Genomic DNA, 19,680 nt, shown 5'->3' with positions numbered 1-19,680 from the left:
TTTATTGTCGAAAAGCTAAGAACGGCAGTGAAAAACCGCAAAGTTGGAAAAAAGAGGAAATACATCAAAAAAGCCGAAAATGTGTGCGAAAAAAAGCAAAATCCGAAGGAAGCACTCAGACGGTGACACGTGGTGGCGGCTGAGAGCGCGCCAAATGGCGTGCTCTCAGCCCACCATAAGTGATTGTTGCAAGGCTCCAGAAGGAGCGCTCGTCAACTAATTGCTCTGAAGTTATATAGACCTGGCAGCTGGGCTCGGCAGCTCAACGTCAAACAGTGCAGCTTTCACACAGTAGCGACTATGTTCCACGCAGTCAAGTGGCCCAAACTGTGCATGTTCATTTTTCTAACCTTTTTTTTATTTCAGGTGCTTTTCATCCGTTATCTTTATAAAAAACACAAGAACATTCAAAATATTAATTTAATAAATCAACAATATCGTATATTTGTAGACGAATATTTGAAAATGCGAAAAAGGTATGTGAACAATATTTTGCAAATATGAAAGTTTTTCAAAAACTGCATTTTATTAAATTATGAACATTTTTAAATATTTTACTGATTTTACAAAGTGTGAACATTTTTAAAAAATCCATAACTTTTTTTAATTTGTGAAGGACTTTTTGAAATGGCCAACCATTTATTATAGAGGTAGAAAAATAAAGCGGGAAGTTTAAAACAAAACCAGACCAGAACCTCTCAAAAGCGGTATAAACCAGACTACAACCTTCCAGAGGGTTCCAAAACTAGGATTCTGATAGCCGATTAGATAGGGCTGGCGCAAGTAACGATTCACTGAACCATTATAGACTAGTATTATTATTTTATCATTGAATCGTTTATTTCCCTTGAAAGTCAAAAGCAGATTAATTCTTTTACAAACGTCTTTTTTCAAGCGGTCGACATCCTTTATGCGGCATAGGTGTTACATCACCATACAACTTAATGGTACACCACTTTTAGCAATGGCTCTTAATTCTCCATCTCTTCCACTACCAGCACCCTTTAGCATAACTTTCGCTCGTGGCAAACCTATTGTATGAATATCATCTACTGTGGTTCTTTGACCAGCATTGGTTCTCCGTGCGATTTGTTAGCATTTTGCCACAATGAGTGGCAAATAGGAGGTGATGTTGCACTTGGTCGGCCCGGCCGGTCACATATTTTCAGCAGCCAGGCCATGCTAAACAACATGTCTAGGTGATGGCCACGCTAAGAAAGTCAATGTGGCTACCAGGCCAGGCTAGCATGTTGTATCTCTGGACATTAACTAAACACTTACGTCCAACTAAAAAATCACATACGAGGCGCAATGCCAGAAGTGAGGAAACGAGGACACCAACCAAACATGCTCATAATTACCTAGATATATATCCACCCGGCACAAGATCATCATTTTTCTTTCCCGGAAGACGCGGCATCACGGTGAGTTAGGGCATGTACAATGGTTCTATCTTAAGAGTGCCACGTAGGATAAATGATGAGGTGGAGGAGAGAGAAACTATAAGAGAAGGCTTGTCTTATCTTATTTAAGAGAAGACAAGATATGATCTCTTAGCACAATTTGGCTCACCATGTTTTTAGGAACAACTAATTATTGAAGATAAGGCTAAGAGATGACCCATTGTACACATGTTTTTTTGTCATCTCTAACTTACATGCAAAACTTAAGATAAGACTATCTTATCAACCATTGTACATGCCCTTATCCGCTTAACTGTAGCAGGCAAATGATGTCTTCATGGCTCTGTATTACTACCTCCGTCCCCAAATAGATGGCACATAAATTCAGTCAAAAAAGTTAATGAGTTTTAAGTTTGACCAAGTATATGTACAAAAATATTAAAAATAAAAAATATCAAATCAATATCAATATATTCACCATTAGATATGTTTTCATAATCTATTTATTCAATATTGTTGTTGTTGGTATTTTCTCTATATATTTGGTCAAACTCAGAAAGAATTGCCTTTTTGACTGGATTTGTATGTCATGTATTTGGGGACGCTGAGCTCCCGGACTTCATTTCATCCTCGGAGTTTGTAAATGACCCTGCTACATACGATGAATAAGGTCTATTTTTTCCTGTAACAAAAAAAAAAAAAGAGCAACTCCTTTCCCCTCTCTGCTCCTGCTGCTCTGTTCGTCGTCCCGGCCGGCGTGGTTCGACCTGTCTACTCCACCCGCCCGCTCTAGTGGAGTGACCGGTGAGCAGACCCAACTTGCTCCATTAATTTGTTCTGGGATTTCTACGTGTAGCGCGGATTCGTTTGCTCCTTCTGCTTTGCTTGGTGCATATGTGATTTATCTGTCTTTTCGCTGCAAATAGCCCTTCATTCACTTCATCCGATCGATCCAGTCTGTAGCGGGCCTGTTGATTCGCAATTGCTTTTGTAGAGGCACAACCACAACTAATAGCAATCAGTTCCTTAGATCCGCACAACTAATCAGGCCCCTTCCTTCTCTTAAATACTACTAATATGTATGTATATGTATGTATGTATGTATGTATGTGACGCCATGTCTCGAAAAAAAAAACGGCATCAGCGTTAGCGATTGCTCAACAGATCTGGTCGTCTATATCTCTAAACATAGGCTTACCATCTAAAATGATCTTCTGATTGGTTTCCTTTTTGCCTACAGTATACCATCCAAATTCCGTTGTCTATATTGTATTTGTTCATTTTCAACTGGGGTGGACAAAGAGATACACACCACCTGCTGGAGTGATTCCTTTTTGGCCCTGTCATCTATTTGGATGATAAATAGATGACCACATGTCATGTATTTTTATTTTCCTTTTTGGTTCTTGTCTAAGACATGGACCGGCTCTGATAACTCAGAGAGGCTTTAATTTAACAGCCAATTCATGGAATTTTTTTTCCCCGACATATTTGGAGATTGCCTCACCACACCTGCCACGCGCTCAATTCATGGATTTCTAACTATAGGTAATGGTGGTGCTAATCGTCCTTTTTGTGTGTGTGCGCGCGCAGTACGTACAGTTCAAGAAATTGCAGCATCACCGGGGATGATGTCAGTGTTGTGTGTCAAGGTTGTAGGTGCTTGTGACCTCGACCAATCGGATATCAATAGTTACCTAAGTCCCTATGTTGTGCTGGCCTTTGACGGTCAGCAGTTCCGGACAACTGCCAAGAAGAGTGATGTGAACCCAGTGTGGAACGAGCACTTCTACTTCAACGTCTTCGATCCAACCTATCTTCCCAAGCTTTTCCTTGAAGCATCTGTACACTTTGCGACCACAAGGATTTCCGCCCACACCATTAGCCGCACCGTCAGCATTCCTGGGACCTCGTTCAGCCGCCTTCCAGATTCCGTTATCGAGGGATATCCTATAAAGAAAACAGTGTTGTCCTCATATCCGAGAGCCGAGCCGGTACCGTCGCTATTTTCGAGAGGGGAAGTATTGCGTATGAAAGTATATGTTGCTGATGATGCCTCCATCCGAGCTTCACACCCTCTTCTGGGAATGGATAGGGTAATATCCTCTCTGGACTTTCATGTTTCAAATAACCATGAAAGGCAGCCAAATGATCTGAGTTCAAGGCCATACTATGTACCATTGCAATGTTTGAAAGATATCACAGATAACTTCTCCGATAAGAGAATAATTGGACAAGGTGGTTTTGGTGCCGTATATAAGGTAAGGTTGCAATATTAATAGACCATTCTCTTTGTCTTGTATCTTTGTCTTTCTCTCCGCAATGTACACTCGTACTGATAGGATGGTTTTAAACAGGGAGTGCTGGAAAATGGTGAAATGATTGCTGTGAAGAAGATTGTATTACAACCCAATAGTGAGTTACGACAACACGCGGAAATGCAGTTTGAGAAGGAGGTTTGTCATCTTATGACGGTTAAGCACCCCAATATAGTGCAATGTGTAGGCTACTGCTATGAAATACAGAAAGAGGTTGCACCATACAACAATGGGAAAAAGGTCTTTGTAGAGAAGCCGGAAATGCTACTTTGCTTAGAGTATCTCCCCACCGGAAGCCTTAATGAGTATCTATCTGGTACGACATTTACTATGGCATGTTGTTTATCGATTTCATCTTCATTTGATACTGTAGACTAGGAAGTTTGGACCTTGTTTTCCACATGTACTAAGTATTACAACAGATCAATATACTCAAACAAGGACATATCATACAAATTTGTAGCACTTTCATACATTATCTACAGAACATGTAGTAGAATTTCTAGGTAAGATATGTCAGAATGTTCTTCTTGGGTTACAAATGCAGATGAATCTTCTGGACTTAATTGGAGCACACGCTACAAAATAATCAAAGGGATTTGCTATGGTTTATGTCACCTTCACGGGCAAAAGGTCCCCATTATTCACTTGGACCTTAAACCGGCAAACATATTGCTCAGCGACGCCATGATAGCAAAAATTGCAGACTTCGGTCTGTCAAGGTTGCTTGAACAATCGGGCACTATTAGAACGTCATCTCGTCTTGGAACACGGTGAGTTTTTGCCACTTTTTCATCCATTATTCTTCAAGTCATAAGCAAGATGTGCTTTTTATACTGTCTATTTAACACCATCAACTTCTATTCATGCTGTCAATTCAGTGGTTACATGCCACCAGAGTTCTTTGAGGAAAGTGCTGCAGCATTGTCGATCAAGTCGGACATATTTAGCTTGGGCGTAATAATCATCGAGATAATAACGGGACGTAAATACCCCAGTGATGTTACTAAACCATCGTCTTCAAATGAATTTGTCAAGGTGGTGAGGAAAGGATGTTGTTTTGCATTTCAAAATGGACGTCCCTTTGTTGACATTGTGTTTACCCTTCACGCTAACAGTCTAGGTATTTGGTCTGATTTCACAGGTTCTCTGCAACTGGGAAAATAGGTTGAGAAGATCACAGAGTAATGGAAACCTAGATATAAATTGCCAAGAAGAAATAAAAAGATGCATTCGGATAGGCCTAAAATGTCTGAACCCTGACCGCAATCTAAGGCCTGCAATAAGGAACATTATCAGGATGCTTCAAGGAACAGAAAGTATTGATTGCGGCATTAGCAACCGTGCAAGATCATCGGCAGGCTAGGCATGCACCGGGACCGACCGCGAGACCCCGCCTCTCCGACCTCATCCACTGTCGAGATATAGGTAGGGCCCTCATCAACAGCTCCGGTGTAGGTAGAGGGCTGAAGATTTGCTCAATTTGTTTACGTTGTTGTAACTTGCAATTGGCCTGCAACTATTCGTCACCCAACCTGTGGGATCGACCTTTTGCCTCTGATGGCGTATCATCTGTTAAGCTTGAACATGAATATGATTCCGGACAGTGGCGGTGCTGCCTGCGCTGCCAGGCCAAAATCTGTGTTATTGTGTGGGGTCAGGTATTTCTACTTCTGTGTCGTGTCTGTAACTCGTACTTTTTTCTATGTGTGGTTTAATTACGGTCCAGTGGGGGTGCTCTCTGCAATGTTGATACGTTGGGGTCTGCCCAAGTCTGTAGGTTTATTTTTTTTATTTTTTTTTTTGCGATGAAGTCTGTAGTGTATTTGCCATGTGGTCCGGCTGGCACGATTGAAAGGCCGGAGCGAAGCTCGCGATTTTAATGCCGCCATGCATTTGCGTTTTATCATAAGCGCTCAATGAGGGATTATTAGTTTCATGAATCTTGGATGACCAGCGCCCTGGTGAGTTCCTCCTTAGATAGTTAGACTGAATTCATACTGACGGCCATTGCTAGACGTGATGTAGACGGCAAGCAGAGGCCAAGGCTGGCTCAGCTTCAGCGAGTGGGGGCATACAGCGAATTAACTTGACTCTGTTTCTTTAACCAGTGGATGCTGCTACGCGTCGTCCGGCGAATCTTTTCTGCTCATGAGTCGTCGGATCGGGCGAAGTGAGCGGCCAAGCGTCACCCTCTATCAAATGCAACAAAGATCGCGTTGTGTAACACCGGTCATGTTGCGGATTTTTTTATAAAACATAGGTTAAGTTGTAGAATTATTATTTTGCAACAGAGTCCTTGTTATAATTTTTTTTGCAACAGAGGTCATGTTACAATTTCAATTCGGAATTTCAATTGAGAGACAAACAAAATTGAGTTATATTTATCACCGAAATCACTAGTTAAGGAGTACTTCTTGCGTAGATCATTCCAACTTTCCCAGGTTGTGATAAGTGGCGCGATGCATGTGCGCCACTTGTCGCAACCTGGAAGTTTTCCCTTTTTTCATAGATCCGTATGTTTTATCTCTTAAACTGTGCGTCCAAATCTCGAACCGCTTTCGCCGTTGGATTCCTCGCGTCGAGATCTTCAAAACTAGATCCATGTTGATAGGTTTTGACGAACTTTTTTTTCACGAAAAAACCAGACGAGGAAAACCAACGAAAAACCAAACAGGGAACACGGATTTTTTTCCCTTTCCGAAAGAGGCACTCCCGTGCCTTTGATGAAATCACAACCGTGCCTCTCGCGAAAGCAAAACCGTGCCTCTCGCGAAAGAAAAAAAAACAAAAAACGCCATTTTTTTCCTTTTCGAAAGAGGCACGCCCGTGCCTCTCGCAAAAGCACAACCGTGCCTCTCGCGGAAGCAAAACCGTGCCTCTCGCGAAAGAAAAAAAAACAGAAAACGTGTTTTTTTTTCGTTCTCGAGGAGGCGCGGCCGTGACTCTCGCGAAAGCACAACCATGCCTCTCGCGAAAGGAAAAAAAACAAAAAACACGTTTTTTTCCGTTTCCAAGAGGCACAGCCATGCCTCTCGCGAAAGCACAACCGTACCTCTCGCGAAAACAAAACCGTGACTCTCGCGAAAAAAATGCATTTTTTGCGCAAAAAAAATATTTTTTTTTTCTAATTTTTTTTCGAAAAGTTAAGAAAGACCGGTGGAAAACCAAAACGTCAAAAAACAAAAAAAACCGTTTAAAAAGCCGAAAACGCATGCGGAAAAATAGAAAAACTAAATCCGGAGGGAGCCCAGAGCATGACACGCGGCGAATGGCTGAGAGCGCGCCAAGTGACGCTGATCGCTGCAAGGCTTCCGAAGGAGCGCTCGTTAATTAGTTGCTCTCACATACGATCAATTCGTGGATCAATATTGGGCCCGTCTCTTGCCTGGCGGGCTGGCACTGCCTCTTGCCCGTCCCGCTGGACGGCGACGGCCTCAGCCGTGACATCCTCCTCCTGCCCCCTTCCTCCGCGCCTCCGTCAGAGCGCTGGCGCCGCCTCGTCCCCAATGCCGCGGGCTCCCATACGACCACCGCAAGCCCCGGCTACTCGGCTCCTTCTGCCGCAACGGCCAGATCCGCTCACTTCCACACTGGATAGGTTAGGCCCGACCGCAGCAAAGGTCGCGAGACAAAAGAAGTTAGCTCTGTCGCCGTTGAGCTGCTGAGCTCTTACCATTTATTCAGAGATCACGAGTCAAAGCTTACTTGTCAAATATACCGAGGTGAGTTTCACTGGTCTGTTATTGTTTACATTGTATTCTCCCAGCAGGTCGCTTTTCGTTTCTATGGCATCGAGTTGACTTGATGCATAAATTTATGGCATCAGGCTCAATTCACTACAGTAGTTATAAATCACCCCCTTTCACAATCTGCTGAACTGAAACTAGGGCTGAGAAAAACTACCAATAGGTTGGCTATGATGAACCTTCACTGCACCTTATATCAGTAAATGCTGAACACTTCATGCCTATACATAGATGTCACAAGGAGTAAGATGGTCCTTGTGAAAAAAGAACTGAAGATACTAATATCCATTCTCTTGAATGAAATTCAGAAAGATTTTGCAATCGATCACCGAGACTGATTCAAACGCAAGGTCGCAACCATAATAAGAAATCAACAAAGTCGCATACACAAGCGATAGAATGTTTAAGGCCCTCTAATAACGCGCAACAATGAACAATCATTCCAATTTAAATAGGTTTGCCACGAATAGCTTAAATAAAATTGTGAGAACATGTTTTGAACTACATGATGCTTCTCAACTCGCGATGATTTACAAAGCACAACAGTTTGGTTTAGTTTCAATTTGAGTGAATCACTGTCTCAAGGATTATCCTGGGTGGTGCCTTGGCTTTGGTCTTCTTGGCTGCATTCTCCATGTCGCCTACTATCTTCTTTGTCATTGCTTGGCGGGTTTTGTCATCTAATGTCAAATGCACGTCTTTGAGTTTTGCAAGGTACTCTATGCCAAAAAGGCCCTCCAACAGGTTAAACCGCAGCTCAAGCATTTCCAGCTCTGGCATGGCTTTTTTGGGAAAGCTCAGTAATGGCAATAGAGGAGCAGCGAAACGAAGAAGCTTGAGACTCTTGTATCCTGAGTCTGGAATTTTGATCTGCCCATGGGAATGCAGCTTGTTTTCTGAAAGAATGGTCAAGGTTTCTGCATCATGCTTTTGTGCAGTAAATGAGAAGGTGAGAGAAAATAATTCCTCCAGATCACTAAGTTGCCTCAGGTTATCCGTCCGGAGAGCTGTTATTGGCAGGTTTAACTTGTTGAGAGCACTGAGTTGTCTGATCCATCTGGGAAGCTTAACCATCTTGCCAGATAACTCAAGGGCAATAAGGAATATTGGGGGTGATGAAAGATCATCCAGTGAATTGATAAACTCGGATGACTCATCACCAATTATGAGCGTGTGTAGAGAGTAGCCACCAAGATATTCAATAGAGGATCTTAATTCTTTGAAACTCGAATCACCCCCCATGGTTACCAGCTTGTAGATAGCAAGCTTCCTCAGCTCGGTCAAATGATGGAAATCCACTGATCCTGCAGTGATCTCAATCCCTGACAGTATGCGAAGGCCCTTCATTTTCTTCTTCTTATTCAGCTCTCCAGGAAGCTTAAGTGCCTTCCGTGTTCTTTTATTCCCACCAAGTATGTTGACCAGCTGTTCAAGCTGGCACACTTCTTTAGGCAACTCAACAACATTTGTTTCCCTTATGTCCAGAGTCTCTAAGTTCACGAGTTTCCCGATCCGATCAGGAAGACTTTTTATATCTGTTCCTCGGAGGCTGAGATATTTGAGCAGAAGCATTTTGCATATCTCCATTGTGTGATGCTGTTTGAAACCCATGCAGCCTTCAAGATCAAGGACCTGCACAATTCCAAACTTAAATGAATGGGACGACAACTGGTTGTTCAAGCTCCCAAACATGGTAAGTGAACGGACATGAGACAAGTTCATCTTCTCTATATCCTTTGCACGCTTGGAATCAGTGCCTTGAAGGGACAGTCGGCGAACCTTGCCGCTTGGTGGTGGCATAAGCCAGTTACCACCAACAACAGTGATGAAGTTCTCTTCACTTGCCTTTGCTACAATGTGCTCAAGAACCATGTCATGAACTATGCAGTACTTCACCTTTCCATTGCTGCTGTGATCCACTGGAAGGATGATTTTCCTCCTGATGAGATGATTGAAATATGTCTCCGCGACATCTTCCACGGTCAGCCCCTGCTTCTCACTAACAAAGCCTTCAGCGATCCATCGCCGTGTCAAACGCTTCCTGCTGATTCTGTGGCCTTTTGGGAATATGCTCAAATATAGCGAACAAGTCTTGATTTCAGCAGGCATGTCGTCGTAGCAATGGCTGACAATCTTTCCCACTTCCTCTTGGGTACGTTTCTTACCAACCTCTTTACCTTCAACTTTCCCTGGTCCTGGAAATAGATCGCTGCAAAGTTTTAGCCATTCATCCTTTGATTTGCCTGGGTTGCAGGCCACATGACCGGCCATGGTAACGATGGCCAGTGGCAAGCCCCCGCACATACTCCATACTTCCTTGTGAACTGTTCCTTGGGATTCAGAGACAGGATTGCCGTCTTCTGTCTTTGATCTTGTAGCGTCATCTTTGCTTCCTTTGGGTTCAGAGACGGCTTGGGTAGGTAACAGTGCAGATGTGTTGCCATCATTGGCCTTGACAACACGATCATTACGAGGATCGCTGGATTCTCTCTTGGATGTGGTAGCATCTTCTCTTCCTCTGGATTCAAGGAGGGCCTGCTTAAACAACTGCTTAGATTCGTCGTCCTTAAGAGCTTCAACTTGACAAACTTTGTTGCCTTCTCCTCTCCGCGTCATGGCAACAGCTTGAAACCGGGTAGTAACTATTATTTTGCCTCTTTTGTTCTGTAGAGGAAGTGACTTTCTAATCTGATCCCACGTCGCTGCAGACCATACGTCGTCAATTAAGAACAAGTAACTGCCAAGGAAAAGAAAGTCAAAGTGGGAGCAAGAGTGCAATGCTACTAGAAAGCAAGGACGTAATTTCAAACAAGGCAATAAGGAATCGATGTGCAGTGCTGTACAATGTACATACCTGTTTTCTCCCAAGTAGTCCTCAAGTTCACCTTTGGGCCTGCCTTGCTTTGTGCGGTCAGTCGTTTGCACTGAGCTGCCGGCATTGCGGAGCCTGTTCATGACGGCTGCCTTGCCTTGGCCGATGCAGCGTCGCACGCCTTTCACCGCAACTGCTAGACGGTTCTCTGCCGAGCTACCGGGCTGCTCGGGGTGGTCGGTCTGCGGCGTGACCTGACTCTTGATGCTCCTGAGGACGGCCTCCACGTCGGAGCTCTGGGAGACGGTGACCATGGCACGGTAGGAGAATTGTTCCCCAAAATTTTTGTACAGGGCTTTGGCGATGGTGGTCTTCCCCACCCCTCCGAACCCGACGATGTACAGCACACTGCCACTGTTCTCGTCAGTGATCCACCTCTCGAGCCCCTCCATGTGCTTGTCGACCCCCACAGGTTCCTTCATGGCAACGATCTGAAGGCTTGCGTCCTGGTTGGCAGCGGCATCGAATCCAGCCGTGGCGGTACTTCCACTTCCGGCCCTCTGTGGGTTGTCGACGCCGTACCGCTGCCGCCGCTCACCGATTTGCTGGGCGCGCACCTTGAGGACGGAGATCCTGGCGGCAACGTCGCGGCGAGGCCACCAAGTGAGGACCTCGTATACGCTGCTGACTAGGAAGTAGCAGCACCTGTCGGCGCGGATGCGATGGAGGCGGTGGCCGGAATCGTCGATGCAGTCCTCAACATCATAGGTGACATCACGGATCTGCTTCATCCAGTCCTTCATCAGCTCGTCGTTGCCGTGGCTTCCAGCGACGGTGCGGAGGAAGGACTGCATGGTTGCGAGCTCGTCGTTGATGTACTGGAGGTCGCTGTTGACGCCCCTAATCAGGGTGTACTCCTGGGCCAGGAGGCCACCCAGCTTACCCAGGAGGGACTTCATCGTCGCCCCTGAAGCGCCCACCACCAGCTCCATGGCTGCGCCCTTCTTGGTCTTCGCTTGTTGGTTAAGAAGAACTCTGTACAAGTTTAGTTTGGGGGGGAAAATAGAAGATGCTTAAGTTGGAAATGGATGAGGAGAATCAGAGATATTGAGCGAAGCTGTGAATAAGTTAGCTCACCAGCCGGACCTTGGAGACCTGAGTAAGAAGAAGAATCTGCAGTGGAAGCAGCTTGCCGGCGGCCGGAAGGAAGGTGCCTCTAGCCGGCGAATGGGACAATGGCGGGAGAGCAAAAGCTGCCCCCTCCCTCCTCGTTGCTGGCCAAAAGTTGCATTCTTTTCATAAAAATTTAAAATAAATCACGTGGGCTGCACTAGGAAAATAACATAATACTTTTTCCGTCCCAAAATAAATGCCAAAAATTTATATTAAATTAAAAACACTTATTTCAAGATGAAGGGAGCACGTACTATAAAATTTTACTAGGGTTCCCTCCGTTTTTATTTAGTTCACATATTAGTTTTGATCAAAGTCAAGTTTTGTAAACTTTAACAAAGTTTACAAACAAAAATATTAACATATACAATAACAAATCAATATCATTAGATTGATTGTTGAATTTATTTTCATATCATATAAATTTGTTATGGTAAATGTTTATATTGTGTTCTGTAAACTTAGTCAAACGATAGATTACCTGCCCCCCGCGTCGTCTGCACCCCGCGTCGTCCGCTCTCGGGCGACTCGGGGGCGAAACCCTAGGCGTCGCCGGTCCCCCGCCTCCCCTTCTCCTCCTCCCCCGCCGCCGCCGGCAGCCGTCGTCGGGCTTGCCCGCACGGCGGTAGGTGGCGGCGGGGGCTTCCCCGCGCACCCGCCTCGACCTCTAGAGAGCCCTCGACCCCACCCGCCATCGGGCGGCGCCGCCGCCCGCTTCCCCTGCTCCCTGGTGGCCGCCGAGGCCGGCCCTCTGCTGCGGCTGCCGCCGGCGTTGTCGCCCCGCGCCCGGTCGCCGGGGACGGCTCCGCCCGTCAGATCCGGCCGCCTCGGCCCTGGGATCGGGGCAATACTCCGATCTGGCGGCTGGTGGGCCGGGGTTCACCGTATCCGCCCGGATCTGGCGGCGTGGCCTTGCCTCGTCCTGCCCGGCTCGGGTGTTCGCGGTGTGGTGCTCCCTAGTGGCGGCGGTGTAGGTCATTCTCGATGTTTTGACGGGATGTGTGCGGTGGGTGGATGCCGGGGCGGCGGCCTCGAGCGGTGTGGACGGCGTTGCCTCTTCGGCGGGCGACGGCCGTGGGTGCTGGTGGTCCACGACTTCGGCCATGCGGGCGGCGAGGTCTCGGTGGACGTCAACTACAGTAGGTCGGGGTGCCCCGTCACCCGACGTGCCTGCTTCGATGAAGTCCAACGCCTTCTCCGGCTGCGTGCGCTCCCCCGGCCAGGCTTTGGCCGAGTGGATGGGATGGGGGCAGGACCGGGGGAAACCCTTGGCCGTCGGCGGAGGCCACGACAATGGTGGCGCCTTTGTTGGGCGTCGGTCCCCTTCTTGGAGGCCTTGTCGAGGTCCTCTCCCGTCCTTCACTATGATCTTCCTTTGGGAAAAAGCTCTAGTTCCCCTTGCGGGCGACGGCGTCGTACCCTCGTCGCGCTCCTTCTTGAAGGCGTCGCCTGGGGTTCCCGGAAGCATGGTGGGCACTTTGCGGTGCGTGTGAGGTGTTTGGCGGCGGCAATGTGTGCGGCGTTTTACCTATTCTCCGCCGGTCTTCGTCCTGTGGTTGCGCTCCTTCTGCTTGGAGATGGACTAGCGTAGATGGTGGTCGTCGTTTGGCGTCATGGTGGCGTCGATGGCGGAGGAACCTGTCAAGGTTGGCACCTCAATCTGCTCTGAAGATGGACCAGTGGAAGATGGCGGCGACGCCACATGTGAGTGTGTCTGACCGGATTGTGCCTCGGACCCGGTATGTGGCTCGGTCGGGGCCTCCGGCTTTAGATGTTAGGCTTAGGTCAAAGGTCTGGGTATTTTGCCCAGCTTGCACCCCCTTCATTATTTGGATAGGAGTAGCGGCAGATGTTGCCAAGATGGCGGATCCAGACATATTGTTGTACTGCTTTGTAAGGTCCTCGAGAATAATCATTAAAATGGCCGTATACGTCTCCCAGATGCAGAGGCCTGGGGTCATCCTTCTTTTCTAAAAAAAATGAAGTTTGACTTTAGTCAAATTTTATATACAGAGTAAATAAAAACGAAGGGATACTACTTAAATCACATGGGTGTAGATTAGATGTGGGTAACAGCTGCCAAAGTAGTATGAATTTGGACATCAAATGACATGGTGCAGCACGCGCGTGCACCCACCCACACACCACCACCTAACACGCGCACTCACACAATATGTGGCGAAGATCGAAATCATAGAGTTTCACCGACCGCTCCTTTTCATTAAAAGAGTATTCATCCTTGATAAGACTTACGTACTGTTTAACGTGTTCTTAGCTTTCGAAACAGGCTTTTGCCTCGTTTTATATATAAAGCAGTCACCGAATCAAGTACACGGCCGAATGTGTTCTTAGCTTGCGAGACTAATATAGATAAAAATAAAAGAGTATCGGATCATCTGCTTGTCATTGTTGGCATCGAGGTTCTACATCGAAGTGGATGTATTTCTTCTCTTGTATGTGTTGCTAATCAAGGTCTATGTGTGCAAATAGATGAATGGTGATTTTGTGAGTATGGATGGGGAGAGCTGAATAGCTCAACGCGTAGACACTAGCCACATCTAGAGAAGAAGAAAAGCAAGCAAAGAAAAGCGAGCTGAAGAAGCTGAAAGAGATCGAAGTCTCAAACACGAACCACTTTAACATGAGTTGCACAAGCAGAATTAGTAAATATACAATTATGCTACCAGACGGTAGGTGAGCATTAGGTGTGGGTAGCAACCCCGAAAGCGGATTTGGTACATAATTGTTAGGGCATCTTCAACGTCACAAAATGTTTCTTTTATTTGTCCGGACGTGGTCCACGCACATGATGCGAGAACCGGTCACCCAATGATATTCTTAAATTAATACGGTTAGGGTGGAAGAGAGAGAAGACAGAAATCATGCATGTAGTGAGATTTTGTGGTGTGGTGTCCCGTTGGGAGGAAAAAGAAGAGGAGGAGGCACTTGATTTGATCAGTCAAAATGGGAGTACATCATCAAAATTCTTCAAATGCGTGGGTTCCCAAACAAATTTAGGGATTGGGCCACTGCTCTCTTTGGCTCGCAATTTTCGAAGATCCTTATAAATGCCCCCCCCCCATCAGTAGCGGACGGCAAAGTAGCTGTTTACCATAGCCTACTTTGCCGGAGCCTGTTGCCGTCTGCCACTGACGGCAAAATTTCTAGTGTCTTTGTCGTCCGCCGCTGATGTCATCTACACGTCACTACATGGCAGGTTCTTTGCCGTCTGCCACTGATGGCAAAGTGCAGGTTCTTTGCCGTCTGCCACTGATGGCAAAGTCTTTGCCGTCTGCCACTGATGGCAAAGTCTTTGCCGTCTGCCACTGATGGCAAACTGACCAAATGGGTCAGCTCCCAGGAAGCACAGCTAGATGCCACGTGTCTTCTTTGCCGTCCGCGGCAGACGGCAAAGAGCCCGTTGCCGTCGGTGGCAGACGGCAAAGAGCCTGCATATTGGCTCTTTTATCTGTTTTTTATTAAGTCCAACAATTTTCATCACAAATATATATGACATATATAGATATATTTTAAAAGGCCATTACAGAGCAAACATATAAGATATCCAACACATAACTTCATCATCCAACCATATATATTACATGCATAGTTCCATCATACATAACAAGTTCAACATAGAGGCATCCAACCATATATATTACAATAGTTTCATCCAATGATACATGCATAGTTCAACGATACAAAAGAAACAGAGAAAGGGATAAGGAGCACTCCATCTATGCAAGCTTTCGTCAAGTGAATGAAATCTGCAAAATGAAAAATAAGAAAGTTAGAACAAGAAGAGTAGAACAAGAAGAAGACTAGAACAAGAAGAGTAGAACACGAAGAAGACTAGAACAAGAAGAGTATGCCATTTATGAGCTAACTTACGTGAAATGGATCATATATGAGTTAACTAAGTTGAAATGGGTCGTTTATGAGCTAGCTAAGGTGAAATGGATCATTTATGAGCTAACTTAGTTGAAATTGGTCGTTTATGAGCTAACTAAGGTCAAATGGATCGTTTTTGAGGTAACTAAGGTGAAATGGATCGTTTTTTAGCTAACTTAGGTGAAATGGATCATATATGAGCTAACTTAGTTGAAATGGATCGTTTTTGAGCTAACTTAGGTGAAATGGATCATTTATGAGCTAATTTAGTTGAAATGGACTTTTTTGAGCTAACTTAGGTGAAATGGATCATTTAAGAGCTAATTTAGGTGAAATGGATCGTTTTTTAGCTAACTTGGTGAAATGGATCGTTTATGAGCTAAATTAGTTGAAATGGATCGTTTATGAGATAACCTAGGTAAGATGGGTCATTTTGGAGTTAACCTAGGTGAAATGGGTCATTTTAAAGCTAACGTAGGTAAAATGGATCATTTAGGAGCTAATCTAGGTAAAATGGGTCATTTTTGAGCTAACTTGGATGAACTGGATCATTTATAAGCTAACCTAGGTAAAATGGGTCATTTTAGAGCTAACTTAGGTAAAATGGATCGTCTATGAGCTAACTAAGCTAATTATGCAATTTTTGACATAAGTAAGCTAAGTACAGATCGTTTTAGAGCTAACTTAGGTAAAATGGATGGTTTTGGAGGTCAGTAAGCTTATTAAGTCATTTTGGAGGAGAAGAAGCTAAGTCTAGGTCATTATGGTAAGCATTGGAGGAAATAAAGCTAAGTCTAGGTCTTTATGCATGTGTTAAGCAAAACACTAGATAAACTTACCAAGATCCAGGAGGTGTAGGAGCGGGGTGGCTCGTGTCGGTAGCTGGAGAAGGATCGTGCGATGCTTGTCTGGAGTTACGCTGCACCAAAGATCATTTCCAATGTCTTGTTAGCATGATGGCACTCAAATGTTAAGACTAGCAAGTAATGTCCATTCAAATAAAACTCACCGTGGTCCCAGGAGCAATCACTGGCATCGGCGGAGCGATCTGACATGTCTTCTCGCACACAGACTGCACATTTGGTTTTGACGACTCAGTCATACTAGTTAGTAATGAGACAAACACTACATGAATGTTTTGGCTAATCTGCAGAAGAAACTTACCACAAGGAGCTCGTACATGGCCCTTGCCTGCATGTCATTCCGTGCCCTCTCCTCCTCCATCATCTTTGTCGTCCTCTCCTCCAACTCCCGCTGCCTCTCCGCCGCCTCCGCCAGAAGTTTCTTCGTTCTATCTCTCTCACTCTGTATAGCAGCCTGCAACACCACTCACATGACCATTTGTAATCATTGATGGAAGCGCACACAATGTAATGAAGAAAGATAACTGAGTACGTATCACTAACCTTGATGGCGAGTTGCACTGGCCGTTCACGAGGCCTTATCTCAGGAGCGGAGCTCGACTGGCGCGCCTTGATCTCCGGGAGAGTGCTAGGACAACGGATAAGTCCATCTCCAATGGCTATGGAGCCATGGGACCTCCCGCCACCAGATATCATCAACAGCTCTGGATCAATGGGACCCTGGCTCGGGTTAAAGTCCTCCCCTTTCCTCGCCTTCCCCTCATCTCTATATCTCACGAGCTTGTTGTGGGAGGAGATGTTGGTGAAGTTGTTTGCATCATCGAGGTCAGACTGAGAGAAAGCCTTGACTTTCTTGAAAGAGGCAGTGTGGGCCATGGCATACAGGTCGTACACCTCTGGCACCTTATCCGCCTTATTGTAGCGTGCCTGAAAGAAAGAAACAATGAAAATTAGTAATTAAAGGGCTCAAGCTAGCATGATGAATGAATTGCATGAATCATGAAGCAAACCACATACCCAGTTGCGCCCGAACTGATATAAGTTGGAGCTGCCTTGATGGTGTGGCACACCTTCCATTTGGGCACGTTTGTCCTTGGCCTCGTTGTGGAGGGCTAGCCATTGTGGAGAGCACCACTCATCGACCAACACCTCCCAACAATCCATCCGATCCGCACACCATCTCGGAGGCGCCTAAGTTAGCAAATAGAAACTTGAGCGCTATGGCTAAGAATTACTAAATGAAGGAACTTAAGTAGAGAAGGCCTTAAGAATTACCTTCATGTACTGCTCCTTACTCAGGAACTTACCGCGGCACGCCGGCTTGGTCTTCTTGATACCACGCAAGGCGTAGTAGTCTCGAACAGCCTGCACCCGAGCCTCGTGCCGTAAGTTCTGGAGTAGGCGCTTGCAGACGTTCTCGATAACATGTGCCGCGTCCTCCTCGTATCCCTCCTCACACCTGTAGAATGTCTGCAATCAAATGAGACAATATTGATTAGTACAATTAATAACTAGCTAGTTGAAGATTTTTAAATGTGTAAAGGAGAAATTACCCAGAACTTTCTGATCACCATGTCTGCCCTCGTGTCGCACACGACACCGTCGATAATCTCATCCGGCGGGGCCGGGGCAGCCACGTAGTGCTCCCAGCTCAATCCAAGCTCTGGAAGCCGGCCCTCACCAGGCAACGTGACAAACCCCGGGAAGTTTTGCCGGCAAAGAACTCCAAGGACGGAGTTGGGCCGGCGGACACTATGATGGTGGTCCCAACCTCTGCAGCATGACAAGGCCAACACATTAGTTATTTGAAAAAAATGTGAATGCACAAGGTACAAAAATATTAAATGCACTTACGTACCTCTCCCCATCAGGGAAAATCAACCACCTCTGCTCGCGGGTCACCGGCACGGACGGGAGCCGTGTAGCACCATGCTGGTAGACGGTGCCCCCCCTCCTCCTCAAGATCAGTCGGCTCCCCGCCATCATCAGCATGGCCACTCGGCTCCTCGGGCTGATCCGGCCAGGTACCCCATCCGGACGTGTGCTCCTCCGGGGTCACGTGGGCCGAACTCGGGGCCCAAGACCCGTGGACCGGAGGCTCGTGGACCGGAGTCCGTGTAGCCTCCTCCTCGGACAAGTCCACCCTAGCAGTCACGTGCTCGGGTGAAACAGCTGGGGGTGGCCTTTGCAGATTCCTCCATCTCCTCGTCCGAATCCCGAGCATCATCATAGCCTTGCACCATGTTTTCCATCCCGGTACCATGCTCGTCGGTGCGACGACGATCCACCTCAGCTCGGTCACGTTGGGCAGACTCACCATGAAATGTCCACACCGTATAATCAGGCGTAAAACCACTCTTCTGCAGGTGTTTGCCCATTTCAGCCTCTGTCTTCTTTTCCCAATTGCCGCACCGGAAACAGGGGCACCAGGTTTTCTTTTGGCCATTTGCAAATGCGGCTTGCACAAACCCCTTAGTTTTTGTGAACCATTCAGCGCTCCATTTGTTCTGACCAGTGTGACCGGTATACATCCAAGCACTGTCACTCATCTTGACTTTCAGAGCTACTGGACACACAACAATTATATATGTAATTCACCATGTATATATTCATCAGTTGATCTACTTTGTCAATTTTATTACGTCCATGCAACCTACACTCTAATAGGTAATGATAGGTCCTAATCCCACCCGTGTATGTGTAGATTGGGTTCATTTTCCCATGCTATGCTCCGGATCCGACGCAAAATTTCGGCAGCACCTCCCCGCTGTTCTCCTGATACACGTCTCTGCAATAAACAGAGAGGATGTGTACCCGGAGAACAACAGGGGAGGCACTGACGAAATATATGCGTCGGATCCGGAGCAAAGCATATGGGAAAACGAACCCAATCTACACATACTCGGGCTGTCCATGGATAGCGTTGGACAATTCGAAAGAATCAAGGTTATAAATATGCAAATGCATGCATATTTATAACTATGACGCTTTCGAACGGGAGACACATGTTGGTTACGCATACTGATGATTCAAGACACATATATAGCTAGCTATCAAGTTTCATCAGAATAGATCAAATAATTAATGGGGGAGGAGGACTTGTCATTTGTGCTCACCCACGAACGAAGGGGCAGAGCTCGTCAAACGCACGGCGAGGTCGTCGAACACCAAACCTCGCAGCGATGAAACAACTGCACATTTAAAACTACACGATCAACACAATTATATATGATGTTTTTCATAACAAAATCGAAAAATATATGACCTACCTAATAATTCACAAATATATGACCTCGTCGGCCTCTGGAAGGCCAAAGAACACCTTTTCGGGAGGTGTCGGTGGTCGGGGTGTCCTGTCGGTGTTGGGGTGCCGTGTCGGGGTCGGGGTGCTGTTTCGGGGTCGGGGGGTCGGGGTGTCGTGTCGATGTCGGGGTAGTGCCGTGTCGGTGTCGGGGTGTTGTTTCAGGGTCG

At 46.3% G+C, this 19,680-nt stretch overlaps 2 protein-coding genes across 2 annotated transcripts; one reads left to right on the top strand and one right to left on the bottom strand.

The window, feature by feature from the left end:
- Positions 1-2,107: 2,107 nt before the first annotated feature.
- LOC119358708 (putative receptor-like protein kinase At4g00960) lies at positions 2,108-5,318 on the top strand. The gene is made up of 6 exons (XM_037625144.1): positions 2,108-2,207; positions 2,997-3,664; positions 3,761-4,037; positions 4,269-4,494; positions 4,603-4,759; positions 4,866-5,318. The coding sequence occupies exons 2-6, from the start codon at positions 3,032-3,034 to the stop codon at positions 5,085-5,087; spliced, it is 1,515 nt and encodes a 504-aa protein (XP_037481041.1). The 5' UTR covers positions 2,108-2,207; positions 2,997-3,031; the 3' UTR covers positions 5,088-5,318.
- A 2,578-nt stretch (positions 5,319-7,896) lies between these two features.
- Positions 7,897-11,500, bottom strand: LOC119352885 (disease resistance protein Pik-2-like). The gene is made up of 3 exons (XM_037619475.1): positions 11,420-11,500; positions 10,325-11,317; positions 7,897-10,207 (listed from the first exon to the last, which is right to left on the bottom strand). Exons 2-3 carry the CDS (start codon positions 11,272-11,274, stop codon positions 8,029-8,031), a joined length of 3,129 nt encoding a protein of 1,042 aa, XP_037475372.1. The 5' UTR covers positions 11,275-11,317; positions 11,420-11,500; the 3' UTR covers positions 7,897-8,028.
- Positions 11,501-19,680: the final 8,180 nt, after the last annotated feature.

This window comes from Triticum dicoccoides, chromosome 2A (genome assembly GCF_002162155.2).
Source record: "Triticum dicoccoides isolate Atlit2015 ecotype Zavitan chromosome 2A, WEW_v2.0, whole genome shotgun sequence".
Classification (NCBI taxonomy): Eukaryota; Viridiplantae; Streptophyta; class Magnoliopsida; order Poales; family Poaceae; genus Triticum; species Triticum dicoccoides.
The sequence above is the reverse complement of the archived record's forward strand: the minus strand, read 5'-3'. Positions and strand labels throughout refer to the sequence as shown.

What these genes read in the sequence shown, in the direction of transcription:
- LOC119358708 (XM_037625144.1), top strand. Translation starts at nt 3,032, where the DNA reads ATGATGTCAGTGTTGTGTGTCAAGGTTGTAGGTGCTTGTGACCTCGAC. An exon ending in GTTTTGGTGCCGTATATAAG is followed by an intron (nt 3,665 to 3,760) that starts GTAAGGTTGCAA and finishes GGTTTTAAACAG; the next exon opens with GGAGTGCTGGAAAATGGTGA. An exon ending in TCATCTCGTCTTGGAACACG is followed by an intron (nt 4,495 to 4,602) that starts GTGAGTTTTTGC and finishes CTGTCAATTCAG; the next exon opens with TGGTTACATGCCACCAGAGT.
- LOC119352885 (XM_037619475.1), bottom strand. Translation starts at nt 11,274, where the DNA reads ATGGAGCTGGTGGTGGGCGCTTCAGGGGCGACGATGAAGTCCCTCCTG. An exon ending in GACTACTTGGGAGAAAACAG is followed by an intron (nt 10,208 to 10,324) that starts GTATGTACATTG and finishes TTTCCTTGGCAG; the next exon opens with TTACTTGTTCTTAATTGACG.